Source organism: Mya arenaria, chromosome 5 (assembly GCF_026914265.1).
Source record: "Mya arenaria isolate MELC-2E11 chromosome 5, ASM2691426v1".
NCBI classification, from domain to species: Eukaryota; Metazoa; Mollusca; class Bivalvia; order Myida; family Myidae; genus Mya; species Mya arenaria.
Window position 1 is genome coordinate 74,415,813 of NC_069126.1, and position 15,447 is coordinate 74,431,259.

Sequence of the window (15,447 nt, forward strand, 5' to 3'; positions counted from 1 at the left end):
ACATGTATTCGCTAATCTTTCCATCCAAATGATTAAAAAATCACTCCAAGTCAGCCAAAAACGTGTTCGCAAAAAAAGGTTTTAAAGATAACCTGAATTAGCAATATCTCCATAATAAAATCAAAGCACTGAAAGTTTAGTTATGAAAGAATGCTATAATTCAATCCTATATTTTGTTTCAGGTATTCTTCAAAAACTAGAAGGCAAGTGCTCTTCAAAATATTGCCTTTATATCCACGGTGTAAATAAAATCCATGTAATTCATTAAGTCTATTTGCCCAACTACCTGCTGGAAACATTTTAATTTTACGAATTTTCTTTAAAATATCACCATAAAAATCGGGATGAGCGCAATACTATTAGCAATCAGCGATTTAAGACTAATATTGTACTTGATATGAGATTATAATGACCATTAACAAATTTTGAGAAAGTTTTCCTTAATTTACAATATCTGAAAATCTGTTTTAGAAGTTTTTGCGTCATAAGTTTACTGCGAGAGCTGAAATTATTAACATCTGTACATATTCTAGCAAATCTTATCAACTGTGCAATAGAAACACCATACGATGGTGAACTAGGAACATCACCATCTAAAGAAGGGTAATTAATTATTTTAGAATTAAAATCATCACGTTCATCATAAAGATTGATACTCAATACATCTTTCTTTACTTCGAGTTGCAGATCTAAATAGGATGCTTTAAAACGGATGTATTAGATTTATTAAGTTGCAATTGTGAATGGTATATTGAACGAATGATATCTGTAAACACAGGATTATCTAAACTTAAAATATCATCAATATATCTAAAAGTGCTATTGAATTTATCAACAAGAGCTAGATCTCCAGACTTAGATAATTTCAAGATATATTCACTTTCATAGCAGTATAAAAAGAGGTTTGCAAGTAAAGGTGCATAATTGGCACCCATTGAATTCCAATCGTTTGCTTATATAAACATTTACCGAATTTTAGAAAAGAATTATTGAGTACAAAATCTAAAACTTCAATGACATCTGTGCATGTTCAATAGATATATTTATCTGAGCGATCATTAGTAAAAAAAGCTTTTTTAACATTAACTGCCATGTAGGTAGTTTTCTCCCTCGCAAAAGTTTTTTCGATAAGAGGAGTCAATTTGTTTGTAACTAAAGATTGTGAAATAGATGTATAGAGCGTTGAAAAGTCATAAGTATTTTCAAAATCATTAACTAAATCTAAAGAATTATTGATAGACCAAAAGAGATTAATTCCAGAATTCTGTTCCTTTGCTACAGTATTTCTTCACATGAAACTTATTAGCAGTTAAGCAGGATGTAGGTAAAATTGAAACATGTTTAGTAGAACAAGAAATGGAATTAACAATAAATAGTGATTTATACGGATTTGTATGCATTTTAGGTAACGTGTGTGTGTGTAGGAATGTTTTCATGATCATCATTCAACAGAACTTGAAATTTAGCATTAGAATCAATATGATTTTTCACTTCCTTCATCGAGTTGGCTCGGAATGTAAGTTCTAGAATTTAAGGAGTTATTATTCTTTTTGATTTTATAAACATGTTCACGTAATCGGGCTTATAATGGCCTCCCTGTCTGTCTTACATACTGAATTCCACAAGTATCTACTTTTCAAGTTAGAACATATATAATATTAGATGATTTTCAAGAGACGTTTCTTCTGAGTACACAATTAAAGGTTCTTTTATTTATAGAAGAGGTAATATTTGGGCTATATCGAAGAAAAGGACAGAAAATACATTTCCCAGAATTGCACGAAGAGGTTTTCGCACTATTGTATGGAGAGACTACTATTCTTAAATTATTTGAGGAAATTTATTATTTCAATCTGTATTATAACTTATTTGACAAGTATTAGCTAGATGTAAATTCAATATACGAATATTTACTACAGGTGTCTTTTTAAGCAGCCCAGGGAAATGATGTTGATTCAAAGTTAACGAGGCCTGCCTGCTAGGTATAGGTTTTTGGTTTCTATTTTTAGGTATTGTATTAATAAATTTTAGTAAGAAAAGCCACCTCGTTTATAGAAAACTGTATAACTCTATTGCCAAACAGCTATATTAAGGACCACCTAAAATCAACTTAACAAACTTGAGAGTAGGATCCTTGCATATTAAATGCGGTCAAAAAAGTCACAAGTGATTAATAATTCAGTTATATAGATTGTGTGAATGAAATCAAAACTGAGTGACTACAAAAATTACTACAACCTTTGTTTAAAGAAGGTCATCAACATGGCTAAGGTTATATAAACTAAAGACTGCCGTTCTTAGTTTCTGTAAAACTGGAAATTATGACAACATTAAATGTAAGTGAAGCCACCATTATAAGCATCTCGTATTTTCAAACAATGACAGCATCGTATCTTTGATAAAAAAATTGCATTAGGTGCTCTGAATTGTATCCCTCCGTCTGCAGATAGAGTTGGGATCTTTAATCATTGAAGTACTTGGGGTTTACTTATACGTTTGCTATTATTTGTTTTATTGATAAGTTTCCTCAAGTTAATGTATACCTTGATAAGATTTACCTTTTGCGTTTTATCTTTATAAAGGATTGTTGGGATAAGAGTGAGGTTTGTGCACTTAAACTGGTTTAAACCCCCAGTAAATTTACATTTTACTAACCGTTCCCAGGCGGTACCTTTTGCTACTGAGCTTGTTTCTGTAGCTTTTTGCATAAATATTGGTAGTGAAGTAATCCCACAAAGTTTCAGTCACGGAAAGAATGTTATTTGTTTTTCGTTCTTAAACAAATAGCAACTTGACCATTTTTTCACCTACAATGTGTGATTGTGAAACACTAGTGGTTAATTCTCAGTGTAAAATTCATAAAAAAATATCAGTTTTGACTTTAATGAAAATGATATTATTTTGCAGTCTGTGTTTGACATGAGCTATCCACATTTAACCTACGTTGATATCCAATTCAACCAACCTTATTTTGACCGGATTTCATCCACGAATCGTTTTCAAACGTTTAATTTAAATAAACATCATATTAACATATTTGTGGTAAAACACGTCTATAAAATTGCAGTAATTGCGAGAAATAAGTGGTATGAAATTTTTAATTAAAGGAAAAGGCACTTTCACTTTCACCGTTGTTATGGTAACATGGTACCTGTTCTTTTTCTTATGAATTTTTCCAGTTTGAGATATGGTTTAAATAACACTAATTTTAATTTCTTCTTTACGTTGGTAAAATGTACGATTATGAGCCCCTTTTATGTGATTGCAATGTTTCATATATGTCACTTTAAGTGAAGGTGCTTTTCCATATGTATTATTAGATAACTTGTATACTTATACTAGTTTTTTATATATATAGTATGTACTGGGTAAACGCCAAAAACATAGAACATAAAAAACAAAACAAGAAACATGGAAGAACAGCACAAAACTCCACAAAGAGCACAGTGCATACTTACTATATATAAAAAGCTAGGTATGTTTATCAAGGTACCGTCTTGGAACGATCAGTAAAATGTAAATTTACTGGGGGTTTAAACTAGTTTGTGTGCACACCCTCACTCTTATTAAATAAAACATTTTTTAACATATTTTGATTTAGTGTTATTTAAAAAAGAAACAGGTACTTATGACCTGTGAATCTCAAATTCTTCTAGAATGACATCATTACGTATTCATTTTTATTCAAATGTAATACTAATCACTTCATTATTTCAGAATCAGTTTGTATTGACTTAGATTATCAATTCAAAGTTTTACTTTACATAAAGGATGAAGGTTAACACTCTTTTGATACATATTAAATGCGACTTGAAGTAATTAATAAATATCTTGACAGAAACATCTTTGATATTCATATGATGCAATTTGTTAAGAAATCTTACTATTTTAAGCAAAGGTGTCCAACCCAGAAAACCCCCCAATGGCTGAACCATCAATCAGCTGAATCATCTGTAAAACAATTTTACCAAATTTACAAAAAGCCTTTTCTTATGAAATTTCTAAGATACTATAAAATACTATATTTTCAAATCTAAGTGTTTTGCTTGGTTTGGTGCATCTTATACACTTTTCAAATTGTTTTCATATAAGTATTTCATTCCCAAAATCTGAAGAATATCACACAGTTGATAGACTTCTGAGACAGATAAGTATAGTTATTATTTAATATATAATGATAGTGGAGTAACAAAACAATAATAATAACGTGATTTGAACTTGTATACGATTTCTTAAACATTTAAAGATTAAATATAAGTTTCAAATAGTTCATAATTTACTTTCTCCTCCCACTCATCTACTTTTGGAGGACAAGTCCGGGCTGCCATCTGACGCCTCCCCTGTCCCCTCCTTTTTTCGTCCGTCCTCATGTCGGATAATTTATTATAACAAAGCATTCAGTCTGACAGTAAATTAATGTAATTCTTCAAATTTTATTATTTAAGTTCCATCGCCGAAAGAAAGCATCGTCCAACCTGACTTATTTGCACTCATTGCAAACATGTATTTTGAAATTTTTAAGATATCGGCACAACAAGCTAAAGACTCAGTACTTGTCGCAGCTATTCAAACTGACATGGCACAGATAGCGAATAATTACAGAGTGCTTAACGGAACGTTTAGAAGTGAACTTGCGAGGCTACCGGAAGCAACTGCTACTTCCGAAATTAGTAAGCTTTAGACTGAGGTGAAGCGTCTTGGCTCTTCCATAGCGACTGTAAATCAACGACTTGTCGACGGTGCTTGGAATAAAACCGATGATACATCCGTGAGCTATAGTGGTCATGATGCAGGAGCTGACGTTGTACAGCCAAAAACATACGCCGATGCTATTACGCTGGGAAGTGAAGTGCGCTCTAGGAAGCAGGACATGCATAAAAATATTCAGATAACTCCAAAATGACGACACTAATCACACAGGACGATACGAAATCATTGCCGTCAACAAAGCGACAGGGAGCAGCGCCCTTAAAAAGTTTTATACAGCCCGAATCGTACGCCGATGCCATTACGCTCGAAAGTGTGCGGCGCGTACCGGAACAGGAAACAGGGTACAACAACGTTAAACCCACAAGACTACACGAAACCGTCGTCACCCGAGAAGCATAAGGAAGCAGCGCCCGTAGAACGTTCTAGAAAAGAAAACGAGCATTCAAACGTCGACGCAACAAATAGACGTGAAAAGTACAGTGCACAGTCGAGACCGGAAGAACCCGTAGTAGACGAGTGCCAGAATGAAATGAACTTCAGTCACGAAAATATGAATAGGTTCATGTCTGTGCGGAGGCGGCGTAATGTGTCATATTTTATTGGTTACATTGATCGTGACGTTGTAGAAAGGGACATATACGAATATTATACGAATATTTTAAACAAAACAATGTGTATCTTTCGTACGCCCGGGTTTTCCACGGTAAATCAGGCTCATCGGCAAAGTTAAACGTACCGGAGGAACTTGAGCCAATCATAGACGATGACAGTTTTTGGCCGGACTGGATTACCTACCGGAAGTGGGTTACGAATGAGGAGTGGGATGACCAGCGACAGTCCTCACAGTCCAACACAAGAAGCGGGGCTTCGCGGCGACGCGTAACGATTACGAAAGGGATTACAGGCTCGACGCGGGAAATGGCGTTCGCTACCATAGTGACGACCAGCATAGCACACGGTGGGACCAGCGTAGCGAAACCCGGGAGTTAGACGATAATTGGGACCCAACGGGCGATTATTGGAGGTCACAAGAAGCCCGGGACGACTGTTTTGAGAGATACCGATACTAATCGTGGTTTCTTAATTTGATGTTAACGTTGTATATCACACCTAAATACGGTGGATAAGTTTATTATTTTGTACGCAATAGTTATGATAGTTAATATGTTATGTTGGAACTGCCGTGGCATTATGTCATCGGCATACCCGCTTTCTGAAATGTTAGACAAAAATGACAATGATATTTGTTTAAACACTGAGCATAAGTTACTTCAACGATCTGTATCTTTTTTCGACTCGATACATCACACTTATAATTCTTTCGTAACTGTTGATAAAAGTACAGATCAGTATGGGCCCTTAAAATGTGGAAAATCTGGGGTTGCAATAATGTGTAAAAAATCTCTCTCATACTGTATACAACGAATAGAAACTATTATGAGTGATAGAATTATTGGCATAGAAGTTAAGTGTACTAATTCGACCCCATTGTATATATTGTGTGCGTATTTATCAGTTTGAACTGAGTAATTTAGATTCATTATTATCGCATTATACCAAGGTGGGGAACGTTATTGCCGCAGGTGACTTTAACGGACATTATCTAACGAATGGATATAAAGGGAACGGTAAATCAAGGCTTCTTACAAATTTCATTGCCAAGAACAATCTTTTATCTGTGCAACTATCATGTAGCAAAGGAGATGCTTACACGTTTGTGCCCAACCAGTCTACATTGGACTATATTTTCATTGAGGGAACATTCTTAGAAAATGTCAAATCATTCCAAATAACGAATAGTGCTGAGATCATGACGTCCGACCATTTACCGATGATAATAAAATTTGCCATTAAGCCGCGACTGCAGGAGATAAGGCTTAACAGGTCGGGCATAGCATGGAACAAATGTACAAATGAAAATATTGAACGCTATAATGGTGCAATTAAAGATGGCCTCCAATGTATCTTAGACACAGAAATCGATAATTGTAAACCGGACTTCTTAAACGCTCTTATCACTGACACGTTACATACGGCATCGTCTTGTCTACCAGTCAGCAAATTTATAAGCGTGCAAAACCGTATTGGGATCATGAAGTAAAGGCCTCTCACACCGCTGCTCGAGGATTACGAAGAATTTGGATGGCAAGGGGTAACGAGTACGATACCTATCGTGAATATAAGCAGGCTAAAGCAAAGTTCAGGAACATTCAGAGACAAAAACAAAGAGAAAGTGAAAACAAATACTTAGATGAACTGAATCGCACCGCAGAGCTTGACTATAGACAGTTCTGGAAAGCATTAAAGAGTAAGAGTGGGAAAAACACTGATATTTGCAATGAACTGATATTTGATGATGTGAAATATTCTGATGAAAAGGTCGTTAAAAGCTTCAAAAAATATTTTGAAAATGTGTTCGATCACATTATCAACTTTCGCGTGAAGATGAAGCAATAAAAATGCGTGTACAAGACTTTGATAGCAATGACAGTCGCCAAGACATAATGCTGTTGCGCGAAATACTACCAGCTATGGTCGAATCAGTTGTGAAAACGCATTAGAAGCAAAAATCACCAGGAATCGACAATATACTAAATGAACATGTCATACACAGAGGAAAAATGTTACAAACCGCCCTCTTGAAGCTGTTTAACTCAGCCCTACGTAACGAAACAATACATGAAACGTGGAAGACAAGTATTATAATACCTCTTTATAAGGGAAAAGGAAAAGCACAGAATGACCCCAACAGCTTCCGACCAGTGTCGCTATAGCCTTGTTTTTGTAAAATCTTTGAACGAATCTTATTGAATAGAATAAATAACCACGTCAAAATGCATCGCCTACAATTTCCGTCGCCACAGCAACATGGTTTTCAGAAAGGACTCAGCTGTCTCACAACCGCCTTCAACTTCCAGGAAACAGTGTACTCGCAGATAGAAACCGGAAGTAACGTGTACACGGCGTGTTTGGACCAGACAGCCGCGTTTGATTCTGTATGGCACACCGGTTTGTTTTACAAACTCGGTCAGTAAGGACTTACTGGAAAATTTCTACGGATCATTATGAGCACGTATGGCAATCTGAAATGTGTGGTACGCACAAACGGACTAAACTCAGATATCATTAACGTTCGCAGATCAGTACGCCAAGGAGGAGTACTTTCGACTTTTCTCTATCTAGTTTACGTAACCCTTCTGTATATCTGATACAGGTACGCCGTATATAAATTAAGATATATCCGAAGAAGCGTACGTGCGGCGTATTGATATAAAATACATGTTATAATGTAAAATCACCATTATTACAATATTATCATAAAATCCGATCGTCCTTAAAGCTGCACTCTCACAGATTGAACGTTTTGACAACTTCTTTATTTTTTGTCTTGGAACGAACCAATTTTTTTGCAAAAATCCGTGGAAACCATTTATATAAGACTCCTGACAAGCATTAGATCGCAGATTTTTATATTTAAGTTATTAAATTTATGTTTTATGCATTTTTCTTAATTTTCGGACGGAAATATGAAAATCTACGATCCGAGTTATTGTCAGCAATCTTGGAGATACTTATGCAAAAATTTGCCCTTTCCATGACAAAAAATAAAATAAAAAGTCGTAACACCCGAGTTAGATCTATGTTAAAAGTTAAAATGTCTGACTTAGGTGCTCCGTTAGAAAAAAAAAATTGTATTAAAATTACACGTAGCTGTAGTCTGACGTCCTACAATGTTTCATGGCTCTTAATTCGAAACATGTTATATATAATTTTTAAAACAAATAAAATAGAATTATACGAGGGCTGTCCGAAAAGTCCGTGTACAAGGATAAATATTAGAATAATATTGGAGTGTTCGTCGTAAAAATTATCCCGTAAATAATTTAGAATCTACAATTTAAGTAAAACCAAAATAAAATTATGAATTAAAATTAGTTGATATATTTCTGTTGCAATAACAACCCAACCCTTCCTCCTACGGCGCATTTTGTTTTTTTGCAGTAACCAATGTTAAAAGAACTGTTATATTTTCACTACTTTAGCGGGACATTGTATCATTTTAACGTGACGTCAAAGCTATAATTCCGTTAAGCTAAGCAAGTGATATATGAAAAAATGACGCCGAATTAGCGTACGGAACAGCGTAGCGTCATAAAGTTCTGTGTGAACGCCGGAATGACTCCTACTGACAGATGGAAGTTCATTTGCAGTGGAAATACAGGCAGTACTTGTAGCCGACGCCTTATATTTAAGTGGCACGACAGTTTTCGACATATGACAAATAGAAGGATAAATCGAACGTTTTCTGACCTGCAACTACAACTATCTTGGATTGCTACAGTGCGCAAATATACGCTTTCGTGAACGCCGAGTAATTCAAAATTTGCTTTTGCTTACGAAAAACAAGGAATCGAGGTGTTGCCAGACAATTGCAAATCATGATTGTATGTAGGTTAATGTGTGTGAGTGTGTGTGTGCGTGTGCGCGTGCGTGTGTGCATGTGCGTGTGTGTCTAAATAAGGGGATTCAGTACACAGGAACATACTTTGATTGTGAAATGTACTGGTTTATTGCCATTGGTTCATTTAAATAATATGCTTTTGTCTTTAGCATAACTTCAGAAGTTAGTATTTACTTTTTTTATAGAAACACATACATAGCAACCATAATACTGTCTTTGATAAGTTTGGACTTATTGTCCTTTGTTCAGTTTTATAATATTTTTCGTTACAAGCTGTACTCAAATGTCAAAGGCATACAATAATCATATTGAGGAAGAATTTAGGGACAAGAACTATAACTCCATAACTATATGTTCAGTGTTATAGCAATGATGGCTCTTTGCTCAATTCTATACTTATCGTCTGCTGGTTGATATATTATTAACACTGCCCTAATATTTTATCAAACATTTTATGATATTCTGTATTTTTTTATCGTAGAATTGGCAGTTGGAGGCTTTTTACTGGTACAATATGCACCTCTTTTCCATATTGTCTGTTCCTTCGTTTCATTCCTCAAATAGTGTGAATGAATGAATAATTACTTCACACTACTCCTCTCATCACTGAACTGAAATTTCAATGATCGTGCTTCTGTCCACAATCAACGATGCCATATAACTGTTTGTAAAAAACAAACTTGAAATATTTTCTGTACTCTTTGTATCCTGTTGGGAGAAAATCGAATAACAATATCCTTGTTAATCGGTGATCACAGCTTATTACCAATGAATTTCACACATGTCATAATAAAAATGTATTTTATCACGAAGATTGCCGCAATTATGATAATGTACTTTGTACATCATTAAGTCAACAATGCGAGTATGTCCTCAATTCCATTGAAAGGAAATAAAATCTCATGTAGATTCTATGCCCATCAGCGTCTACAACTTTACCCCGAAGACAACATATCTTAGAAATTATAAACGATCAATTAAACTGGCCTTGTTATGTCGGATTCGTCGAACAGTCAGTGGTGATAAGATTTACCTTTTGCGTTTTTCTCTTTATTTGGGATTGTTGGGATAAGAGTGAGGTTTAATTTTACATTTTACTGACCGTTCCAATGCGGTACTTAACAATCCTTGATAAACATACCTAGTTTTATATATATATAGCTGTTTGTGGAGTTTTGTGCTGTTTTTCCATATGTCTTGTTTGTGATTTTTTTTGTTTTTATGTTCTATGTCTTTGGCGTTTAAATGCCATAAAACCGGGTTTATGTTTAAATTTTTATTTTGCTTGTTTCTGTAGTTTTCCGTTAATATTGATTTTTAGAAGTAGGTCTTACGACGAACTTAATGTCTTATATACAATATAAACGGTTTGATTATAACAACTGTACAGTCAATTGTTATAGATATTCCTGCCTAAGTACGAATCACATTTTGCCTATTATGCTCTCATGAGTTTAGGACAAATCCTAGGCGAAACTCTACAGCCTAATGGCAACATTGAAAAACGCTTTTATTCGAAAGATTTGAGGGTATTTTCTTTCTTAAACGTTTGTAGTTCTAGCCAAATACTTTGTTCATTTAACATCGATTATCTGTTAAATGGCCAACCTCGGAAATCGGTGAATTAACTTAGTATTTGAAAATAAAAGCTAACCATTTGCTTTGATTCAAAAAGCATTTGTTGGAAAGTTTGTTTCATTAAAAAACATTGCTGACCTGGAGCAGTACTAGTTTCCGCTTTATAGCTAGTTTGAATTGCAGTTAAGACTCGACATCTCATGAGCCATCAAAACTGGTGTCATTGTTAATGGTTATTAATGGATTGCCTGTAAGAAACGAGAGGGAGCGTTTTCGTTGCAATCGAGCTAATATAAATTGGTTCACTCTCATTAAATATGTATTGTTTGCGATGTGCTATTAGAGTATTAAAATTAGACAAAGCTCGGAAACATTTAAGTGTTTCTGAGGATGTATCATTATTAAATGGGATTGTATGCCATAAATAAATCCTTACTTGCAGAAACCATCTGTGCTAAAGTTCACTGTGTTATTTCATAAGGAGGTCACCTAACTGATACGTTCGAAGGGTGAATATTTGTGTGTTGTCTGCAAAGTTTGCCTTAAGGAGATTTTTGTGTTTAAATGTGTATTTTACACTGCTGTCAGCTTATGCAATTTAAGAACAATTTAACCCTTGCCTTAAAAGAATCAATAAAGAAATTACCAGTGATGGAACGGCAGACCTTCCTTTCCTAATTTGGAAGTTATGCCCTCAGGCACTTTCAAAGTGAATGACAAAACTTGCTGAAAAAGTTATTTGAACAAGGATCAAGGTAAAGAAATAACAGTATTCTCGCTATTTAAAATACATTTGCGTTTGAGATCGACATCAGTACCTATATACAAACATTCTAATTGAAACGCTAAAATGTATATATTATTTAATCTGCAAATGTTGATCAATATTATAAAAGCATATATTTTGCGACCTCTGGTCAGCTTCGTAATGTTACACTGAGCTGATATTTAGGTAAATTGCTAGACGTGCGAAATCTTTGGCGCTATAGAACACATCAAAATATCGGTTTGTCATGTTATTTTTGATACCGTTTATTAACCCCCCCCCCCCCTTCAGAAATCACAACGGCTTTAAACAATGATCTCAAACAAAGTTAAAACTGACTCAGACCGTTTATGTTTCAAGTCATAAAAGTTTAAATTTTACATATACTTACGTTGAATATTAAAACTGAAACTTAACGTAAAATATTGTTTAAACATAAAAGATTCAGGGCCTAAAACTATTATCGTGTTGTTAAGAGACAGTACTCTCATTATCCCATTAATTCCTTTGTGCGAATATACACTTACGACATAAATAAAGGCTTTTCATTTCAGAGTTAAATATAATGATTGTTGAAGCAGGAAAACAGTCATAACAGGTGAAATATACGGTTGGTGCAGTGGATCGATTGGATGACGTTACAGACATTAACCTGGAAATAATTTATTCCAACTTAAGCAACATCGTTGGATATCCCGGTACTTCATCATGTATATCGTGGGTGCCAGCAATCCTTGTTGACACCTCACATGTGCAATCCTTCGGCACATATACTTGCCTTTCAAAATGCGGATTAAAAAGAACGCCCTAATATAATATGATTACATATCATAACTAAAAAGAGGACATGCAGGTTGATTTATTTAGCATAAATACGATAATAACACAAAATATATTTATTTTGTTTTTCATAAAGTGTTAGCATTTCATTTTACATTACATGTTAATATATTTATAACATTCAAAATGGACAGAGAGGTAAAAATACTTAAACGAAATAGAATGTATTTAATAACATTATTCACGTCTTTAAATGTTTAGAAACACTTAAAAGGACTGACATATTAAGTACAATTAAAAAAAAAAACATTTTTATTTTTCTGAAAGTTAAAAGTTGCCGTTGTTCAGAGAAGCTATACATGCTTTACCAAAATACATTATACATGTTAAAACATAAAATAATCGAATAATAATCATTTACATGTTAGGTAACATTCTTCACGGCGTTGCACATCAAAATGTAAATATGTCCATGAAACAGGTTTTACAAAATGAATCAAACAACTAATTCGAATGCTTCCGATATAACACCATTCACATCATCACGACTAAGTTCAGGCAGGTTACCGGTAACCGAAAAGTGCTACTGTTGGGTTTCCAGTCAAACGGTAGTCATATTTCCACCGTTTTCACCTTACGCCTCGATCTATGAAATCACTGATATTGACGGAGACAAGTAGCTTTTACTATTCCGTTGAGACTGATACGTATCTTAGATTTACAACATTTAGTTTGTTGAAAAACACTGGCAATAATTATTGATTAAAACATTTATAGCTGTTGAAGATATGAACATTGAATATACCTTCTAATTCAAATACCGCCTGTAACACAAATATATGGCATTGATCCCAGTTTGTATACACACACCAAATCCAATGTAAAAATACTGATTTTAAATTCACTTAGAAATCGTGCTTTTAAACTCATTTTGAGGAAACGATGTATAATAAATATAAGAAGATCATTGTCTTTTTCTAAAATCGCAATCATATTCAAACAAGTAATAATAAACAAAAAATAACTTAAATCAGTATTGTTAAAATAATCCACGTTTAACCTTATCAATGTCGATTAAAAAAAGACAATCAGATTTTATATCAAAATGAGTTCATAACTATTCCCTTCTTCGCCGAATCAATGAACGAGCAACCCCCATATTTAGTAATGCAATGTTTCTTGTATCTGTGATGCCAGACTGCCGTCGACATGTGTAACAAAATATCCGTTGAAACTGGCACCAAAAGATTGTGTTAAATATACAATATATCACAAAATTGGTAGCGGAGTTGATGAGGAGCAACAAGTCAGTAATTTCTCTAATGCCTCTAGCTAGATAATTCTCCTCAGAATACCCATATCCGAAGACAGTTGACATGATTGTGTCAGGGGTAATACAGACGAGAAACACAATTATAACTACGATCAACATAGTTGTGATGCGGTGTTTTTTTGGAGCGTTTGAGCGGAATATGCGGCATCGTCGTAAACCGTTAATAATAAGGGTGTTAAGAACGATTAATAGAACAAGTGGAATGATCGAGCGCATGAGATTCTGGAACCATGTGTATATCTCTGTAAATAACTCATGTTGCCAAAGTTCCGTCACAATGACGTCATACTCGATATGTCCTGTAGCGTTATTTAGTCGCTGAGTGGTCCGATACCGCAAGGCATACGGTACTGCAAGAGCTGCCATCATTATTAAAACTGACGATGATATAATGCGTGCTTTGTAGATACTACAATATATTTTTACTTTGGTAGGGTGGCAAACGTAAACGTAACGTTCTACTGCAACAGACACTATTAACCAAGCTGATATGCACAGTGATGCGTTGAAAACGTAATGCGCGTATGGGTAAAGGAATGCGTAAGCTTTGTTTCCGGTCGGTGTGTCAATTTGGAACAACAATATCACTGTGAAATAGAGAAAATCACAAAACAGTTTTATTAGATCAGACACGGCGAGCGCTAAGAGATATGTGTTCGTTGAAGATTGCATTTGACGTTGGGACATCACGATAATCGACATGACGTTTCCGGTCATTCCGAGTAAACAAATAATCGGGTAAAAGACGAGTCCTGTGATGAAGCGAGCGCGTATATAAAACGTCTCATAGTCCTCCTCATATGCATCGGACTCTTGGGGATCGGGCAGTTGAGGGCTGATGGTCATGTTGCCTGCCCCCTATAAGAAATAATCGTTCGAATTAACTGTATGTGTGTAATGTATGTTTGGTCTGCAGTTTAAAAAACAAGATACTATTACAAAAACGAAGGGCAGGCATTTTGGGATTCAAGCCTATATAATTCTAGGCAAAGTATAAGTAGTCATGCGAAAGTTGCTGCTAAGCTATAATGCTTGGATTTGTACTACTGAACTATAAATGAATAGAGGCAACACTCGCCAATCTTGTCGCGAAAATGGCAGAGATACTCGAATCGCTCGCGGACAATATACTTGTATTAATTATCGTATACTTATTATATTCATGCATAATGGTCGAAATAAGGTTAAAGTCACATACTGTTTTAGTGATGAAAATGTTTTTATTTGTATGCATATCGAAATGACTTCTCTTAAAGTTTTTTACTTATTTCAACTCCCGGAATGATAGTATTTAATGCAACAAATTTGAAAATATAATCTAAATTTAACGAGCACAATGTTACTACGAACATTTACGTGACTTTCTGAATGTTGCTTTATATGCTAATGATTCGTATTTTTTTTGGAATTGCCAAGCATGACAATCCGTTTATTTATTCCAAATAATCACACAGACAAAAAAGTATGAATATATATATATATATATATACATAGTTTACATGTCGTATCTAGAAATTACGTATGAATAGTATCTTAGGTACATTTCACAACATCATTCAAAAAACGAGATGACACGTTTTTGTTTAAATAATGACTTTGGAAAACAATTAGATCGTAGTACAAATAATTTAAGATATTAACATAAACTGATCTTCGTTCGCTTACTGAATATGTCTTATAGATACAGTACGCTTTTTGGCTTAGGACAACATTTACAGTATTATACTCTATTTGGTCTATTTTATATTCCTTGACAATATATTTAATGTGTTTAAAAGTTCTATTAAAACCACATTTTTTGAACATGTTCCAAAAACA

General features: G+C 34.4%; 1 protein-coding gene across 1 annotated transcript; it reads right to left on the minus strand.

Annotated features, from left to right (window-relative positions):
* Positions 1 to 13,350: 13,350 nt before the first annotated feature.
* On the minus strand, positions 13,351 to 14,475 carry LOC128235955 (FMRFamide receptor-like). The gene has a single exon (XM_052950741.1). It carries the CDS (start codon positions 14,473 to 14,475, stop codon positions 13,414 to 13,416), a length of 1,062 nt encoding a protein of 353 aa, XP_052806701.1. The 3' UTR covers positions 13,351 to 13,413.
* Between the last annotated feature and the right edge of the window lie 972 nt (positions 14,476 to 15,447).

Bases quoted from the DNA above. Each gene is read 5' to 3' on its own strand.
- LOC128235955 (XM_052950741.1), bottom strand. From the start codon at position 14,475: ATGACCATCAGCCCTCAACTGCCCGATCCCCAAGAGTCCGATGCATAT.